General features: G+C 43.1%; 1 protein-coding gene across 1 annotated transcript in view; it reads left to right on the top strand.

Moving 5' to 3' along the window:
• Nucleotides 1-14,926, top strand: part of shroom3 (shroom family member 3) — a 68,854-nt gene that overhangs the window by 18,356 nt on the left and 35,572 nt on the right. Inside the window, exon 3 of the mRNA XM_076079940.1 lies at nt 4,853-5,089. Within this exon, the coding sequence (XP_075936055.1) occupies nt 4,853-5,089 (237 nt within the window). The remainder of the gene's footprint in view (nt 1-4,852; nt 5,090-14,926) is intronic.

The raw sequence follows: 14,926 nt of genomic DNA, 5'->3' as shown, positions 1-14,926 counted from the left end.
ACAGACAGGTTTCTCAATATTGCGCCGATATTTCAAGTTTGACTGCTTCCACAAAATACTTCCACAATGAGATTTTTGATAAATAATCATCAGTATTGTGGATATAATGATTGGGTGGGTAAATAAAATGACATCACTTAACTTTAATGCAGCCTTTAAAACCAGGAAAAGACAACACTTATGCCGGATTTTGTCTAAATTCTTAGATGATAATTTAGAATTTGAACACCGTCTTGTATCAAGTTTTAAACCCCAGTTGTGTAGTTGTCTGTAGGTGTTCCCCTCCGTATCTCTCTCTCTCTCTCTCTCTCTTTCTCACTCTTTGTCTTCCTCCATTCATCTCCAGTGACTCTCTGTCTTTGTGCTCCTTTTGTCACTGGTTGACGTAATCGAGCTTAATGAATGTTTGAGTTTCTCTGCTGAAAAAAGAAGAGGAAGAAGTCATTAAGGGCTGAACACCGTGTCCCATGGCAACTGCTGCTCTCCGTGCGTGGCTACGTGTGTGTGTGTGTGTGTGTGTGTGTGTGTGTGTGTGTGTGTGTGTGTGTGTGTGTGTGTGTGTGTGTGTGTGTGTGTGTGTGTCGCAACATTGTGGGGACTTGTAAAGGTTGGTCTTTGTAACTATCCTCTACATCAGGGATTCCCAAAGTGTGGTGCGCGCACCCCTGTCGGTGCGCGAGCTGCCTCTAGGGGGTGCGCGACAGGAAAAATGTAATGGTGGTCTAATGGTGCAGTCCTGTCTCCTAAAAATTACGTTCCCACAAAACTAAAATGCATTCTCAATTATGTTTGACCATAAACGTATTTTCTCCCTGATTACGTTAGGAGACAGGGTTTCGCAGTCGCATTGCCTAGTGCAGTGAGGTTCTGGCTAACAGCTGTCTGAAGCCCTCTTATTTACGTCGCCACCTGAACACCAAGCATGCCAGTGCAAGTCAAAAGCCCCTTACATTTTTTATATCGAAATTGGAGGAGTTACAAAACAGCCCAAAACAACTGCAGTCTCATTAATGTGTTGGGTCTACAAACGCACTGCGGGCTTCATATCTGGTCACAGAATAGCAAGAAAGGGGCTACCTCACACAATCGCCGAAGACGTGTGCTTGCCAGCTGCCAAAGAGATGGTGGAATGTATGATTGGAGAGAGAGAAGCAAACAAGTTGGACATGATCCCGGTGTCCAACAACACTGTGTCACGCCGCATCGATGCTTTGTCGGAAGACATCCTGGCTACATTAGTCGGTCGCGTGAAGAAGAGTGAGTTTTACTCTCTGCAAGTAGACGAGTCTACAGATGTGGCCAATGTGGCCAATCTTCTGGTGTACGTCCGTTACCTTTTCGAAGGCACGGTGCAGGAAGTTTTTTTGTCTTTTTTGTGTTTTTTATCTTGTAAACAAATGCCACGCGCGAGCAAACTGTTCTCTCATTGGTCTGATTTTTATGCGGCTATAAATAGGCTCTGTTGCTTTTTTTTTTTAAGGTGTGGGGGATTGGGGGTGCGTGAACCCGGTCGGGATGTAGAAGGGGGTGCGTGGCCTAAAAAGTTTGGGAACCGCTGTTCTACATTGACACATTTCATTCTGTTTCTACCTGTTGTCCATTATTTGTAACATATGAGCTCCTGTTGCAGTCTTGACTACATGACACCAGAGAAGATAAATAAACACAAACGGTCCAGTAAAGTACAGCATGACTTGCTGTCAGTCAATGTAGCATTGACGATTATCAGAAGTGTCCAATGAATGAGTCACCTGTCTATATAACTTTATGCTTCAAGCTCTTGGTTTGTTTCCAAAGAGTAAGGTTTAGGGCCGGTTTATACCTCTGCGTTGAACCTAAAGTACGCTTCTACACCTAAGTCTGACGTGCACCTTAGAAATGTGACCACGCAGACCGCAACAATAGGGACTGGTCCACTTGGTAGCAACGCATGTCCTCCAACGCATATTCAGTTTAAGTTGAACTGTTCAACATTTATTAGCTCCAACTCCAATATGATCCGCTAAGTTTCAGTTGTTTGAAGTACACAAAGAAACTCAAAACAGTGGCAAAGAAACCCCACTGCAAACTAGCGCACAAGTATAAATGCTCACAACGGCGTAGGCCCCGTGCATTGGCTACACAGAGCCTACGTACAGCTATAAGTCAGCCTTTAGTGTCACCACACTAGAACTAAAACCAGGTGGTAACCTCTGGTTCTGAAAAGTGAAACCAATGCTGAAGTGTCTTAAAACTTGCATTCTCTCTACTGACCATCAGGGGGCGACTCCTCTGGTTGTATAGAAGTCTATGAGAAAATGACTCTAGTTCTCTCTTGATTTATTACCTCAGTAAACATTGTAAACATGAGTTTATGGTCTCAATCTCTAGTTTCAAGTCTTCTTCAATACAGCATGATGTTCATTTAGTAAATGATGGTCCATTTAGAGTCAAATAGACCATAAAGCAGGGTATACTTTAGGGCAGGGCTACATTGTGATTGACAGGTTGCTACCAAAGCCGTATGCGGCGTCTCTGCGTCACTACTCTGCCCTCGAAATATGGTCTCTTCCCTTCACTGGTTGCAAAAAAGCCAAGATGGCAGTGGCCAAAATGCAGACTCAAGGATTTAAAACAGCAGTCCACAAACCAATGGGTGACTACACAATGACTACATTCTTGTTATGACTAAAACGCAACAATGTATCATCTTCTTCCTACCAACTAAACTGAAGAACAGGTGTGAATCCTTCGGTAGTCAGGACTGATAGGTCCCGTAAAGGCATATCAAAGATCTGTGATGTAGTTTTTATGTTTTTTGCATGTTGTTAACCCTAATAAACCACTCTGTCGTTGGTCGGTAAAAATGCTGTAAGTCTCTTATTGACTGACTTCCTGTTGTTAAGATCAGGTGAGAAGCATGTGGACCAGCTGGCTCCTGTCTTTCTTTCAGGAGAAAAGTAGAGCAAATGAATGCCTTTCATTAATTGAAAGACACAATGTTTGCGCTACGCCGTCCATCTCAGCCGACAACAGAGAAACGTCCTTCTCGAGTCATCGTGTCATGAAGACGAGTCAAGCCAGAGTTGGGACGCACAAACGTGATGTTGAGGTGCATTTGCGTGCCCCAAAACGTGCAAAAGAGCACTCGCAGACTCATCATGGCACGATTTTGTTGGAATAAACATAAGTGGGGGGGAAGCTTCTGAGTAAGAATGTACTGCTTTAATGAGAGGATAAAGTGCTCCTCCGCTCACCTCGGGCCTCTAGATGTAGGTCAGAACTTGGTGAGAGTGCTTGAGAGAGCTGTGTGCGTTTGTTTGTGTGTGTGTGTGTGTGTGTGTGTGTGTGTGTGTGTGTGTGTGTGTGTGTGTGTGTGTGTGTGTGTGTGTGTGTGTGTGTGTGTGTGTGTGTGTGTGTGTGTGTGTGTGTGTGTAATGAGATGGAAAATGGAATGTGTCCCTCCTGTTCAGGTGACTTGAGTGTGTCGCGGCTGCCACACATTCCTCTAACCAGCTCGACAGGTTTCACTCAAATGGGCCTTTTATCTGTGCACCTGTGTGTGTGTGTGTGTTGTACAGAATTGTGTTGTGAATACTCATCAGTGGAATGTCCTCAGTTAATGATATTAGTCTGGGTGTTTCTGTTTGCCAGCGGTGTATTGTCCTCTGCTTTCATCTCTCTCTTTAAAAGGATTGTAGATTCAAAAGGGAGGGAGGAGGCAGCTGTGACTCTCACAGGCAGACGGATATCGAGCCTGAACTACCTAGCAGAATTCGCTTCACTCACTCACACTCAGATGCCAGTTTATTAGGTACCCCTAGTTAATGCTAATGCAGTCCATCCTGCAGTATATCCTCCCAGAATTCATGTTAGGAAGTATTCCAGTGTCAGAATCAGAGTTGTATCATATTTAGAAAGTGTTGGGAACAGATCACTGCTTCCAGGATCCTCTGGCCTTTAAACGTTGACCTCCCCACTGTTGTCGATACTGCGACCTTTGAGCTGCAGCTCATTTATCACGCTCTGCAGGCCGCTGTGGTATCGGAGTTATAATTATAGCGGTGTAACGGTACGTGAACGTCAGTGCGGGGGGGAAATGTAAACAAAGGCAGGGTCTGTTTCTTTTTTTTCATTTAACAGACGGTTCAAATAGAGAGACAAAATCCTGGGACAGCATTTTGCAACGTAAAATATTTTCATTATAAAATAAGGAACAATTCAAACTTCTGTATTACACTGTACGAACAATGAACGAACACTTCCCCAAAAGGCAACAGGTCACAACATGCTATAAAACTGAGAAGCATATCTTATGCCATGAAATTGCAAATATCAAATAAATTGAATAATGAAAAATAGAACTTGTGCACTAAGTTTTAATTGATTCCACCATGGCTGTATTTTAACATTCAAACATTTATCATCTCATTGATCGGCTCCATCTGGGCGATGCTTTCAATGGGCGTTAGCATTAGGGGTGTCGCGGTTTCGATTTAAAATCGAAAATAGATCATAATGAGCTTTCGATTGAACCCTTAAAAGTCAAAGGTAAGATCTTTGGTTCTCCCTGCCAACCGGCCAGGAAATCTGAAAGAAAGTTAGAGAAGGAACAGTATCGACACTCTCAGTGGGTTTACCCGATCTTCATCAGCCTCAGGTCAGCCTTAATGTCTTCATGCTGCCCACGGCTACTATTTGAGATTCAGCCATTGTTGGATATCAGCTTTTATTTGAGAATGTACATTATTAGCATATGAAAGTAATTCACTACATTCATTACAAACAATCATTGACTATAGGTGTATAAAACACAAACATTGTGCAGGTTGGGGAGGGATTTCTCACCATCATTTTCTCACTCTCTCCTCAGGGAGTTTGATCCAGGATACGTCAAGGAGTTTGGTTCTTCACGTCCCTCCCTCCCTGCTCTTCCTCCTCCTCCTCTTCCTTCTCCTCCTGCTTCGCCTCCTCCTCTTCCTCCTCCTCCTCCTCCTCCTCTTCCATCTCTAACTCCACCACCACCACAGCAACGACGACAAACACCGCAGTCATCCCACCACAGCAGACCAGGTTCAGCCGGAGGAGTCCAACTACGCATCAAGAACAGGTAGGAGAGGGCCTCCAACGTCCTTAACCGTTTGCTAAACCCCTCCCTCAATGAGCGGTTGTCCAATCATTTCTTGCAACTGTAACTAGGCACGTCAGGCCTGTCAAGCTGTCAAGCTGAAGCGGTGGGCTGTAATGGGAGAGATAGTCTGGATATGAAGACTTTGAATGATGGTTTCTTTTCTTTTACTCTCAAAAGTGTAAGGAAAGGATCAAACAGTGTGTTTGTCTGCTCCAACATAACCGTTAGCATGTTTGGCTAGTTAGCTTACTTCCGAGTAACACATGACCAAAGAGCATTTCATACTACATTATTTTGCTGCAGGTTTTTTTGTTTCTGTTCTCCAGTCACGATTAGGACTTCCACTGTGTAAGATGTCTCTACTGTGTACTGTCCTCAATTCTACAAACAGAGTTAAGAGTTAAGTTAGCAACTCTGTCCCGTCCTGTTAGACTTGGGAAAGTTTACATCAACAGCAAAATAAGATTCCATTATCCTATTTAGGATTTATTCCGATCCCATTTGGGATCTATTCCGATCCCAGCTGACATTGGGCGAAGGCAGGGTGTACCCTGCCAGTTTATCGCAGGGCACATGTAGAGACAGACAAACATTCACACCTACGGGCAATTTTGAGACTCCAAATAACCTAACCTAAGTTGAAGTCTTTGGACTGTGGGAGGAAGCCGGAGATTCCGGCCCGCGGGGCCGAACGTGCAAACTCCACACAGAAGGACCACCATCGGGGATCGAACCCGGGCCCCTCTTGCTGTGAGGTGACAGTGCTAGCCACTACACCGTGCAGCCTGCAAAATAGGATGAAAAGAGAAAATACAGACAGAGAGCACACATTTCTAGTGGGTCATCAGTTAAGGTTGAGAGGGATTATTTTTCAGTCTATACATGTTTTCTTAGGAAAACGCTGCATATACCTTTAAAAAGACAGCATTTTAAGCCAACCCATGAATCTCATATTAGCTTAATTATCTAGCCAGCTACAGCCATAGACTGTATCTAAGAAGAGGATGTAGTCATCGTGACATCATTGGTTTGTGGACTAGGGTTTTCAAGCCTCAAATTCAGCGATTTGGCCGTCGTCTTCTTGCTTTTCGCAACTAATGAATGGAAGTTACCATATTTGGACGGCAGAGTATCGTAGAGACGGCGTATACTGCTCTGGTAGCAACCTGTCAATCACAGTAGCCCCGCCCTAAGGCATACCCTGCTTTATGGTCTATTTTATTCTAAATGGACCATAATTTACTAAATGAACATCATGCTGTATTGAAGAAGACTTGAAACTAGAGATTGAGACCATAAACTCATGTTTACAATGTTTACTGAGGTAATAAATCAAGTGAGAAGTAGAGTCATTTTCTCATAGACTTCTATACAATCACACTTTTTTTTTGCAACCGGATGAGTCACCCCCTGATGGTCAGTAGAGAGAATGCAAGTTTTAAGACACTTCTGCTTTGGCTTCACTCGTCAGAACCGGAGGTTGCCGCCTGGATAAAATCTGCGAGAGAGAACAGTGCACGGAGGGCGGCGAGCATGTGAGAGACCAAAGAAATGTGCCATAGTGTCACTGACTGGGACTTCCCGTTTGATAAGAGTTCCTTCCAGTGTCAATGAATTGTTTTCATTTGTCTGTCCCTGTTGGACGGCCTTGCGGCTTCAAACAGGAAGTGAGGTCAAATAATTGTCAGGTTTCCTGCGGTCAGCTGAAGACCTCATCACCCCCTGGCGTTAGGGATGTCCTGTTTGTGCTTCCTTTGTGTGTGAACGCATGTGTTACGGTCAGAGGACGTATTAGTGTGTTTGTGACTCAGGGCTCGAACTCAGATCAGCAGGGAAACAAACAGTGTAAACAGAGCCTGCTCAGGTTGCTACAGTAACCCTCCCCCGTGCCGTCATGAGGCGCAGCCCAGCTGTTCGTTAGATTTGAAAACTCTTTGACATCACACTGATGTTCAATTCATGCATCTTATTAATGACAGTGTAGAACGGTGAATAAGTGTGACTTACATTCTGTGTTGTTATGTGTGTGTGTGAACGTATGAGGCCTGTACAACTCATCTGTAGTAGCTTCCTGGTTCAACCCTCTACTGTCATCTCTCTCTCTCTCTCTCTCTCTCTCTTTCTCTCTCTTTCTCTCTCTCTCATACAGACAAACAGTCTATAAATACTGACACTCTGCTACAGCTGGTTTCATCCTAATATGGAGGTCAGGTCCTAGAAGTATGCTTTGCGTTTGTGTGTGTGTGTGTGTGTGTGTAATGAACATCACGGCCTCAGGGGGGTGCTAGTGCGACTACAGACATTTGCTCTGGTTGATTTGTCTTGCGTCCTGTGCAAAGACTCTTTACTCACAATAGTTCCAAAACTCATCATTCCTTAAAAAAACATTTTACGCTGGGAAAACTCAAAGCTCCATGCCACTACACAATGCTTTTATTTTGGTAGGGTGACCGAGCAGATCTGTTGAACCCCAGCAGGTTTAGGATTAGTTCTCCGCTGTCCTGCTGAAGTGCCTTCGAGCAGCAACACGTAGGCCCAGGTGATTGAAACAACATGAAGGAGTCATTAGAGTATACTCTACCGTTGGTCTCATAGAGTCAGATAAGCAGCCAGAATGACTCTATTCTCCCACAATCCCCTGGGCTGGCTGGTTATCAGATACCACTGAGGAGAGAGGAGGGGGAAAAGGAGGGAGGGCAATGCTTGTCTCTCATTGGTCCAAAAACAGGAAGCGGGCCATCAGAGCCCCATGAGGCTGGATGTTATTATGGAGAGGACAGACTGACTGATTTATAATCACACTGTGTCTCTCTAGACTCCTTCTTTCCTTTCCTATTTCTCACTTTTGTCCTATTTCCTTTCCTCTCCTCCCCTTCTTTCCTCTCCTACCTTGCTCCTCTTTCTCCTCCTTTCCTCCCTGTTTCATCTCCTCACTTCTCCTTCTTTTCCTCCCTTGTATTCCTTTCCTTTCCTCTCCCTCCTTTTTTACCTTCTCTTCCCTTCTCCACTTGTCTCCTTCGTTCCTCTTCCCCCTGTTTTCCTTCTCCTCTCCTCTTTCCTTCTTCGGATGTTTCTTTAGTTGGATCACCACATTTTTCTGGAACGACATCATCACGTAATGGCAAAAAAACACACGCGCGTGCAACGCAAACAAACTCCCTTACACACACACACACACACACACACACACACACACACACACACACACACACACACACACACACACACACACACACACACACACACACACACACACACACACACACACACACACACACACACACACACACACAGTTTCAAGAGAAACAGTGCAGTCTAGTGTTAGTCCCTGTATTAACAGACCTGTCACCAACTGCAGTGTCCAATCCTGTGTTTTGGTGATGGGCGGGACTGCACTATGTTTACTGTAATATCAGTCTAACTCATGGTTGCTGACAGAGCCTGCTGCACTGTTGCGATGGATGGATGGATGGATGGATGGATGGATAGATAGATAGATAGATAGATAGATAGATAGATAGATAGATAGATAGATAGATAGATAGATACTTTATTCATCCCCAGGGGGAAATTTGTAGCAGCAGCAAACGAAGTTACAGAGTAAACATAAAAATATGAAAGATGCTCAATATATACAATACAATAAGATAACAGAGCAGAATATAATAAAATTTAAAGAAAATAAAAAATGCACAGTATATACAATAAAATAGAATAGTTGGTAATAATGGTAATAGTTACCTGCAGTTCACACGCATCTGATTTAGATCTATGGTTAAACTGTTGACTCGATTGATATTTGAGGTACTGCTGTCTGTGGCCGTGGTTGATGTGGTCTAGTGAGTGTCTGTATATTTTTGGGTGTCCTTGGTCTCAGGGGATCCTAGAGAAAGTTCCAGGAGTCCTGGAAGAGGTTCCATTGGCCCTACAGTGGAGGTTCCATAAGAGCTTTAAAAGTTCCCAGTGATTATTGATCAGGAGGTCCTTGAGGAGGTCCGTAGTTATCAGCGCACAGTAAAATGTGCCACATGTTGGGTTAGCATTCCCCTGGCAGCCCAGGATTCCTGTTAAATTACCTTTTGACCTGTCACTAAGCCCTTAGTATCAAGCTGTGCTGTCATGAATCTACCTGGGCCCCGTGATGGCTGACCTCATTCTGAGCCCTCGCCTAACGTACCTTTATCCGCCTTTGAATCTTATACTCACCTGAGCAACGGACAGATACTTGGCAGCTTGACCAGGCCTTGTATCTGCATTGTGTCTGCTCAGGTTAAACTTCAGCGGCTGACCCCACTGGCTTGATTGGCCCACTTCATCTGATTGCCGTGACCCGCTCAACTGTCAGACCAACCTCACTGAATATCTTGTTCCACTAGTCTTATCAATAGCCACTAACTAGCGACCCCTCTGGTATGAGTAACACTGCCAGCCAATCAGAGACCAGGACTAGTGGCAGAAATGGTACCAATACTATCCAATGACAAATTTTGACACACCCCAAACATGCAGAAAAGCTATTAACATATATTCACAAACATGTTCTGACACACACAGGTCAAGTGTGTCCCCAGCATCCACTTTGGCCCACCTCTCTCCCTCGCTCTCCAATTTTGGTTTCCGAGCAGATCAAAGAGATTATTATTCTGGGCTGGAGGAACAGTTTCCCACGGCAATAGATAAGGTCTCTGTTCAGAGAGACACACCCTGAACACACACACACACACACACACGCCCACAGGGAAGTAAAGACAGTTTCAGCTCAGATATTTTCCACATGGCTTATACCTCCTCCAGGTTCTGTTTTCATTTCACAGTTTTCAGTGTTTTGGTTCACGTAAACAATGAAAATGACTCTTGTAAAACATTTTCCAAATATGTATTGTTATGAAAGTAACACATATGAGGTATGAGTGCAATGTCTCTTAATACTATCTATTTTTTCTCATTCAACGGTTTGTATGATATCTCACGAAAAGTTACTCCTTATTTTTCATGTGTTTTCCTACGAAAGCCAGAAACTCGTTCATGCATACATACAAACTTTTGAAAGTAAACGTTATTTAAATGAAATAACTGTGGAGGTTTCTGAAGTACGCAAGCTACATGACAAACAGATCAATGTTGACCCATCCACCCCCATCCACTCACCCTGTGTACATTTTCGCAGTCTTTACACTTCCTCTTTCATAATTACGTGGATTACATACGAAATTATTTTGAGGGAAGTCTACGAATTATGGTGCATTATATTCGTAGGTATAGCTATGAATACTGGATGAGACCAGCCGGGTACATTAAAAAGTTAGTTTCCAAACCATCCACCCTGCTGACTCCACTATGAGGACAGGACCTTTTGAGATGCTACATGCAGTCACTGCTCCCAGCTGTGGTTGTTCAACAAATAGCTCTAATTCTTACTGCTGATACAACCACAATGTCTCACATCTCTGTTTCTTCTCCAGTTCAATGAATTAGATTTGTGGAAATCAGACAGCTTTGGAGTTGTTCGTGTTTTTTTCTTTCTCTTTGCCGGTTTTCCCTCTGCTTCCAGTGTTTGTGCTAAGCTAGGCTAAACACTTACACAGTTGGACGCAAAGTTCCTTTTTGCCTTCTGCAAGCACACAGTGGTTTGTTTGTAGCAATACAGTTTGAGATTAAGCCATTCATCTTTAGCTTCAAGTTAGCTCGGTATCATTTGTTAACATTAGTTTAGAGGAGTATTTCTCAAACTGTGAGGCGCGCCCCTCTAGTGGGCCGCATTGGTATTACAGGTGGGGCGCAGTGGGAAATGCAGAATTTTTTTATTTCAAGAACTTTATTGAGAACTTCACAAATTACAAAAGTACAAAGTTTTGACATAAAACAAAGTCATTAATAAATACATGGTGAAATACCTGTACTTTCGTGTAAATGTTTACATTACGCCGTTAACAGGTTACGCTTGCGCATGCGCGACGGCGACTCACATGTGTAGCTCAGTGTGCTTCCCTTCGCCACATCCTACCTCTGTGAGATCGGCTTTTCTGCTGTTGTCTCTCTCAAAACAAAATACAGACCTAAGCTCAACATTGAGCATGAATTGAGAGTGGACGTATCAAGCCTGTAACCCTGTTTTAAAAAGATCTGTCGTGAAAAGCAGGCTCATTGCAGCCACTAATACTGATACAATGTGATGGTTCACACACTCATTTTGTTTTGTTTTGCACAGGTTGCACGTTATTGTTGTTTTGAAAAGATATGCAGTGTAAAACTCAGTAAAACTCTTTATTGCCAAATATTTGAACTTGTTTTGTTTAGTTTTTCACAGGTTGCACTTTATTATTATTATCTTGAAAAGATATTCAGTGCAAAACAGGTGAATTGCAGCCACAATAAGCTATTTTTTGCCAAATATTAGTTCTTTTTTGCACAGATAGAACTTTATTTGCATTGTTCTAACAAAATGATTGCACATTGTATTTGTTTTTGTCTGATGGAGGAATCTGGTTTACTTGAAAGTGATTGCAATTTTCTTTATTCTATTATTTGAAAAAGCACAGATCGAGGAGTCACAAAATGTTGTTATTTCAATAAAAGTTCAACATGGACCATTTTGTTACAATTTTGTTGGGGCGGTGGGGCATGAACATTTTTCTTCCTCCAAAGTGGGGCGTGACAGAAAAGGTTTGAGAACCACTGGGTTTTGTCTCAAAGCTTAGAGTTCGCTGGTTATTCCTGTTAGCTAAGGGTTAGCTTTTTGGTTCCCCTTTATTTCGATTTCTAGTTCCCATTAGCTTAGAATTTGCTTTGGTTCGGTTGGCTTCTAGGTAAGGTATCGTTCCAATTGTCCTGGTTTCAAGCCGAGTGTCCAAGGATCCAGTTTGGTTAGAGTTTAGCTTTTAGGTCCCGTTAGCTTAGCTTAGCATCTGAATATGTTTTCCACCACTGGCTAAGTGACAGTTTAGCAATGAAGAAATTTAGAAAACAAAAAATGATAGCCTGCTTAACTCACACAGAGACATGGATGGACTATTGAATGGCTCCCAGAGGTCCCTGAGGAGGTTCCACTGGTCTTTGAAGTTGTCCAGGAGAGACACATACATACACAGAGTATGTCCTGGGTAGCAGGGCAGCAGGAGGAGGAAGGCTGGTTATTATCCCTAATTATTGAGGGTGTGTTCACATTTCATCAACCTGAACAGAACACACATACAAGTACATCTGTGTGTGTATGTGCGCTCTGATGAAACTGGGGCTGCACAGCTCTGCAGCCTTTCATTACAAAGCGCTGGGGGTCGGTCTGGCCTTGACACCTGATTCAAACGCTACACAAAGGGAGAGGATATCCTCGCCGTTCCATCATCCATTTCTCTCTGTGATACATCTGATGACATTCCCGTGACACATGATTCCCAGGAATCCGAGAGTTGGAGCGCCGTGAATCATGGGTACCTGTAGTAGCACTTTGAGGAGCTACATCTTCACTGAACACCCGTGGATTTAACCTGAAGCCGCTTCCTCTTTTGTGTCTGGGGCCAGAGGTGGATCACAGAGCTGTGTGTTTTTAGAAATAAACCAAAAAGTGACATTAACTGATATGAGTTTGGATCAGCTACACATTGACAATGCTGAGTGTTGACTTATTAAAAACAAGAACATGTAATATTCTTGAGTGAGTACTGGTACCCCGAGAAGTAATCAGAGGGCTGAAATTAAGGAGGTTCTAGTGGTGCCAGGAGGAATGCAGGGGTCCTTAAGAAGCTACCAGATGTCTTTATGGAGTTGTATTAGAGAAAACAGTCGTCTTTGAGGAATCCTAGGAATGTATATTATGTAACTTAAAAAATGTGTTTCTGTTTTTAGGTGGCTGGAGTGAAAATGAATCATCCTCTACATTTGTTGTGTTATGGTTTCAGAATTAGGAAGTAGGATGTAGACTGTACAGGATCATGTTTTTCCCAAATGATGTACAGATTTTTAGGGATTATATTATAAAAAAAGGCTTGAAAAATAGTCCGTCATTTTGGCCCTTGATTCTGAGAAGCACCAATCTAAGCTAAGAGATGTAGTTTGACCGCATATATCCTGGCAAAGACAACGCTGCAAAGCTCAAGCAGCTAAATCAACTTCTGAAGAAGCAATATTTCTGCTGTTGGTGGAGGATATTGTTTTACCAGTGGCGGGCCGTGCATTTTATACCTGGGCCTTCACTGCTGTCCTGCAGCTGAAACACAGCTACGGTTATTATTTGTTTCGTGTAAAAATGAAGCTCAACACCTATCTGCAGAGAATACGCCAGGAGTGCGTCTCCTCTCTGCTCTGACTGCAGCTGGGACTGCTGCACGAGTTACCGCCTGTGAGTGCTTTGGGGCGGTGGAGGAGCACCCGCTGCTCGTTCACGACAGTGCAGAACGTTTGTGCTTTAACGTCAGAAAAGACTCCAACAACACCAAAACAAGTCGCTCGATTTGTCACGAGTAGCTTTTGACAAAAAAAGTCGCCATGAGGGTTTTGGAAAGTCGCCAGATTTAGCGAAAAAGTCGCCAAGTGCCAACACTGGCACCGGCTATATGTGTCCGCAGAGCAACATTGGACGTAACAATGGTTCCTATCACATATTAAACCAAACAAAAATCTTCATAAAAACAAGTTGTACAAATAATAATATATAAACAAGCATATTAAAGCTACTGCAGATGTAAAAACAAATGCATTTAACTTACCAGAGCTACTGTTCACTATTTAAAGACAAAGTCCATCCTCCTTTCTTTGTTAACAAAGAGTTTAATCCCACGGTTGTTCAGTACATCCGTGCGTTTTAGTTCCAGTAAGAAGTCCTTCTCGATTCATGGATGCCAGTGAAGACAGTCGAGCCTCCCCAGTTGTATTTCTTGAATATGTTTTAATGCGTTTGAGGCTGAAAATGTCCGCTCGACAGAGGCAGCAGATATTGGGATTGTAACCGCCCAACATGTCACACTAGCCCACTGACCAATCACGTACTTGTAGGCCAGCTAGCAGGCTCTGACACGTCAAAGAATACGCCCAACATATCAAACTAAAGATCTGATTGTTTGAAGAATATGACAATCAACAATATCGTCCTCATTCACTTAAACTGCAAAGGGATTCACTTGTGAGTCTGCAGGCCTCTGCCTCTCTTCTTACCTAGAGACACAGAGGTGAAATCTGATTGGATAAAAGCTCTACTTAAAACAAGCTGCACTGGAAGCAGAGCAACTGAGGAAGACAGGAGCTGTGCAATGAGAAAATAAGATAATGGGAAAAATAATTAGAATACATCTAGTGTATTTGTGAAAAATTATTAAATTATAAAATAGCTATAACTCTGTGAGTGGTGACGGCCCACCACTGAGTATTTATTATTTAGGTACCACAAATATTTGTGGCAAATTTCCCAGCAATCCATCCAAAAGTCAAGATGTTACCAACAATGGTGGCCCTAGATAAAAAACCAGGGGACGACCAAAGTTTACCATTATTTATTTTCTAAGAAAGCATTATCTGTCAAGTAAATTTCTCAACACCAATCAGAGATTCCAAACTTTTGTTGATATGTCTGCCCTTGTTTTTGGACTCCAGGCCGTCTATCAGTGATAATCTAAAAATCAATAGTAGTCTGTTCCCTGTTCACTGTGGAAGCACACGCTGCATCATGGGACGTCTTTCTCCCTGCAGCTACAAAATCGTCTCAATCACCCAGTTTTCAGCAACTCTCTCTCTCTCTCTCCTAGTTTATGTGTCCTCCCTCCTCCTCCTCATTCCACTCTCAACCTTTACTGTGTTCTCTTTACCTCCTCAAGTTCTCATTTTCAT

The sequence above is a fragment of the Anarhichas minor genome, unplaced genomic scaffold (genome assembly GCF_050575085.1).
Source record: "Anarhichas minor isolate MPS153535 unplaced genomic scaffold, ASM5057508v1 ptg000073l, whole genome shotgun sequence".
Taxonomy (NCBI): domain Eukaryota; kingdom Metazoa; phylum Chordata; class Actinopteri; order Perciformes; family Anarhichadidae; genus Anarhichas; species Anarhichas minor.
Note: the sequence above shows the minus strand (reverse complement) of the source record. Positions and strands in the feature narration are given on the sequence as shown.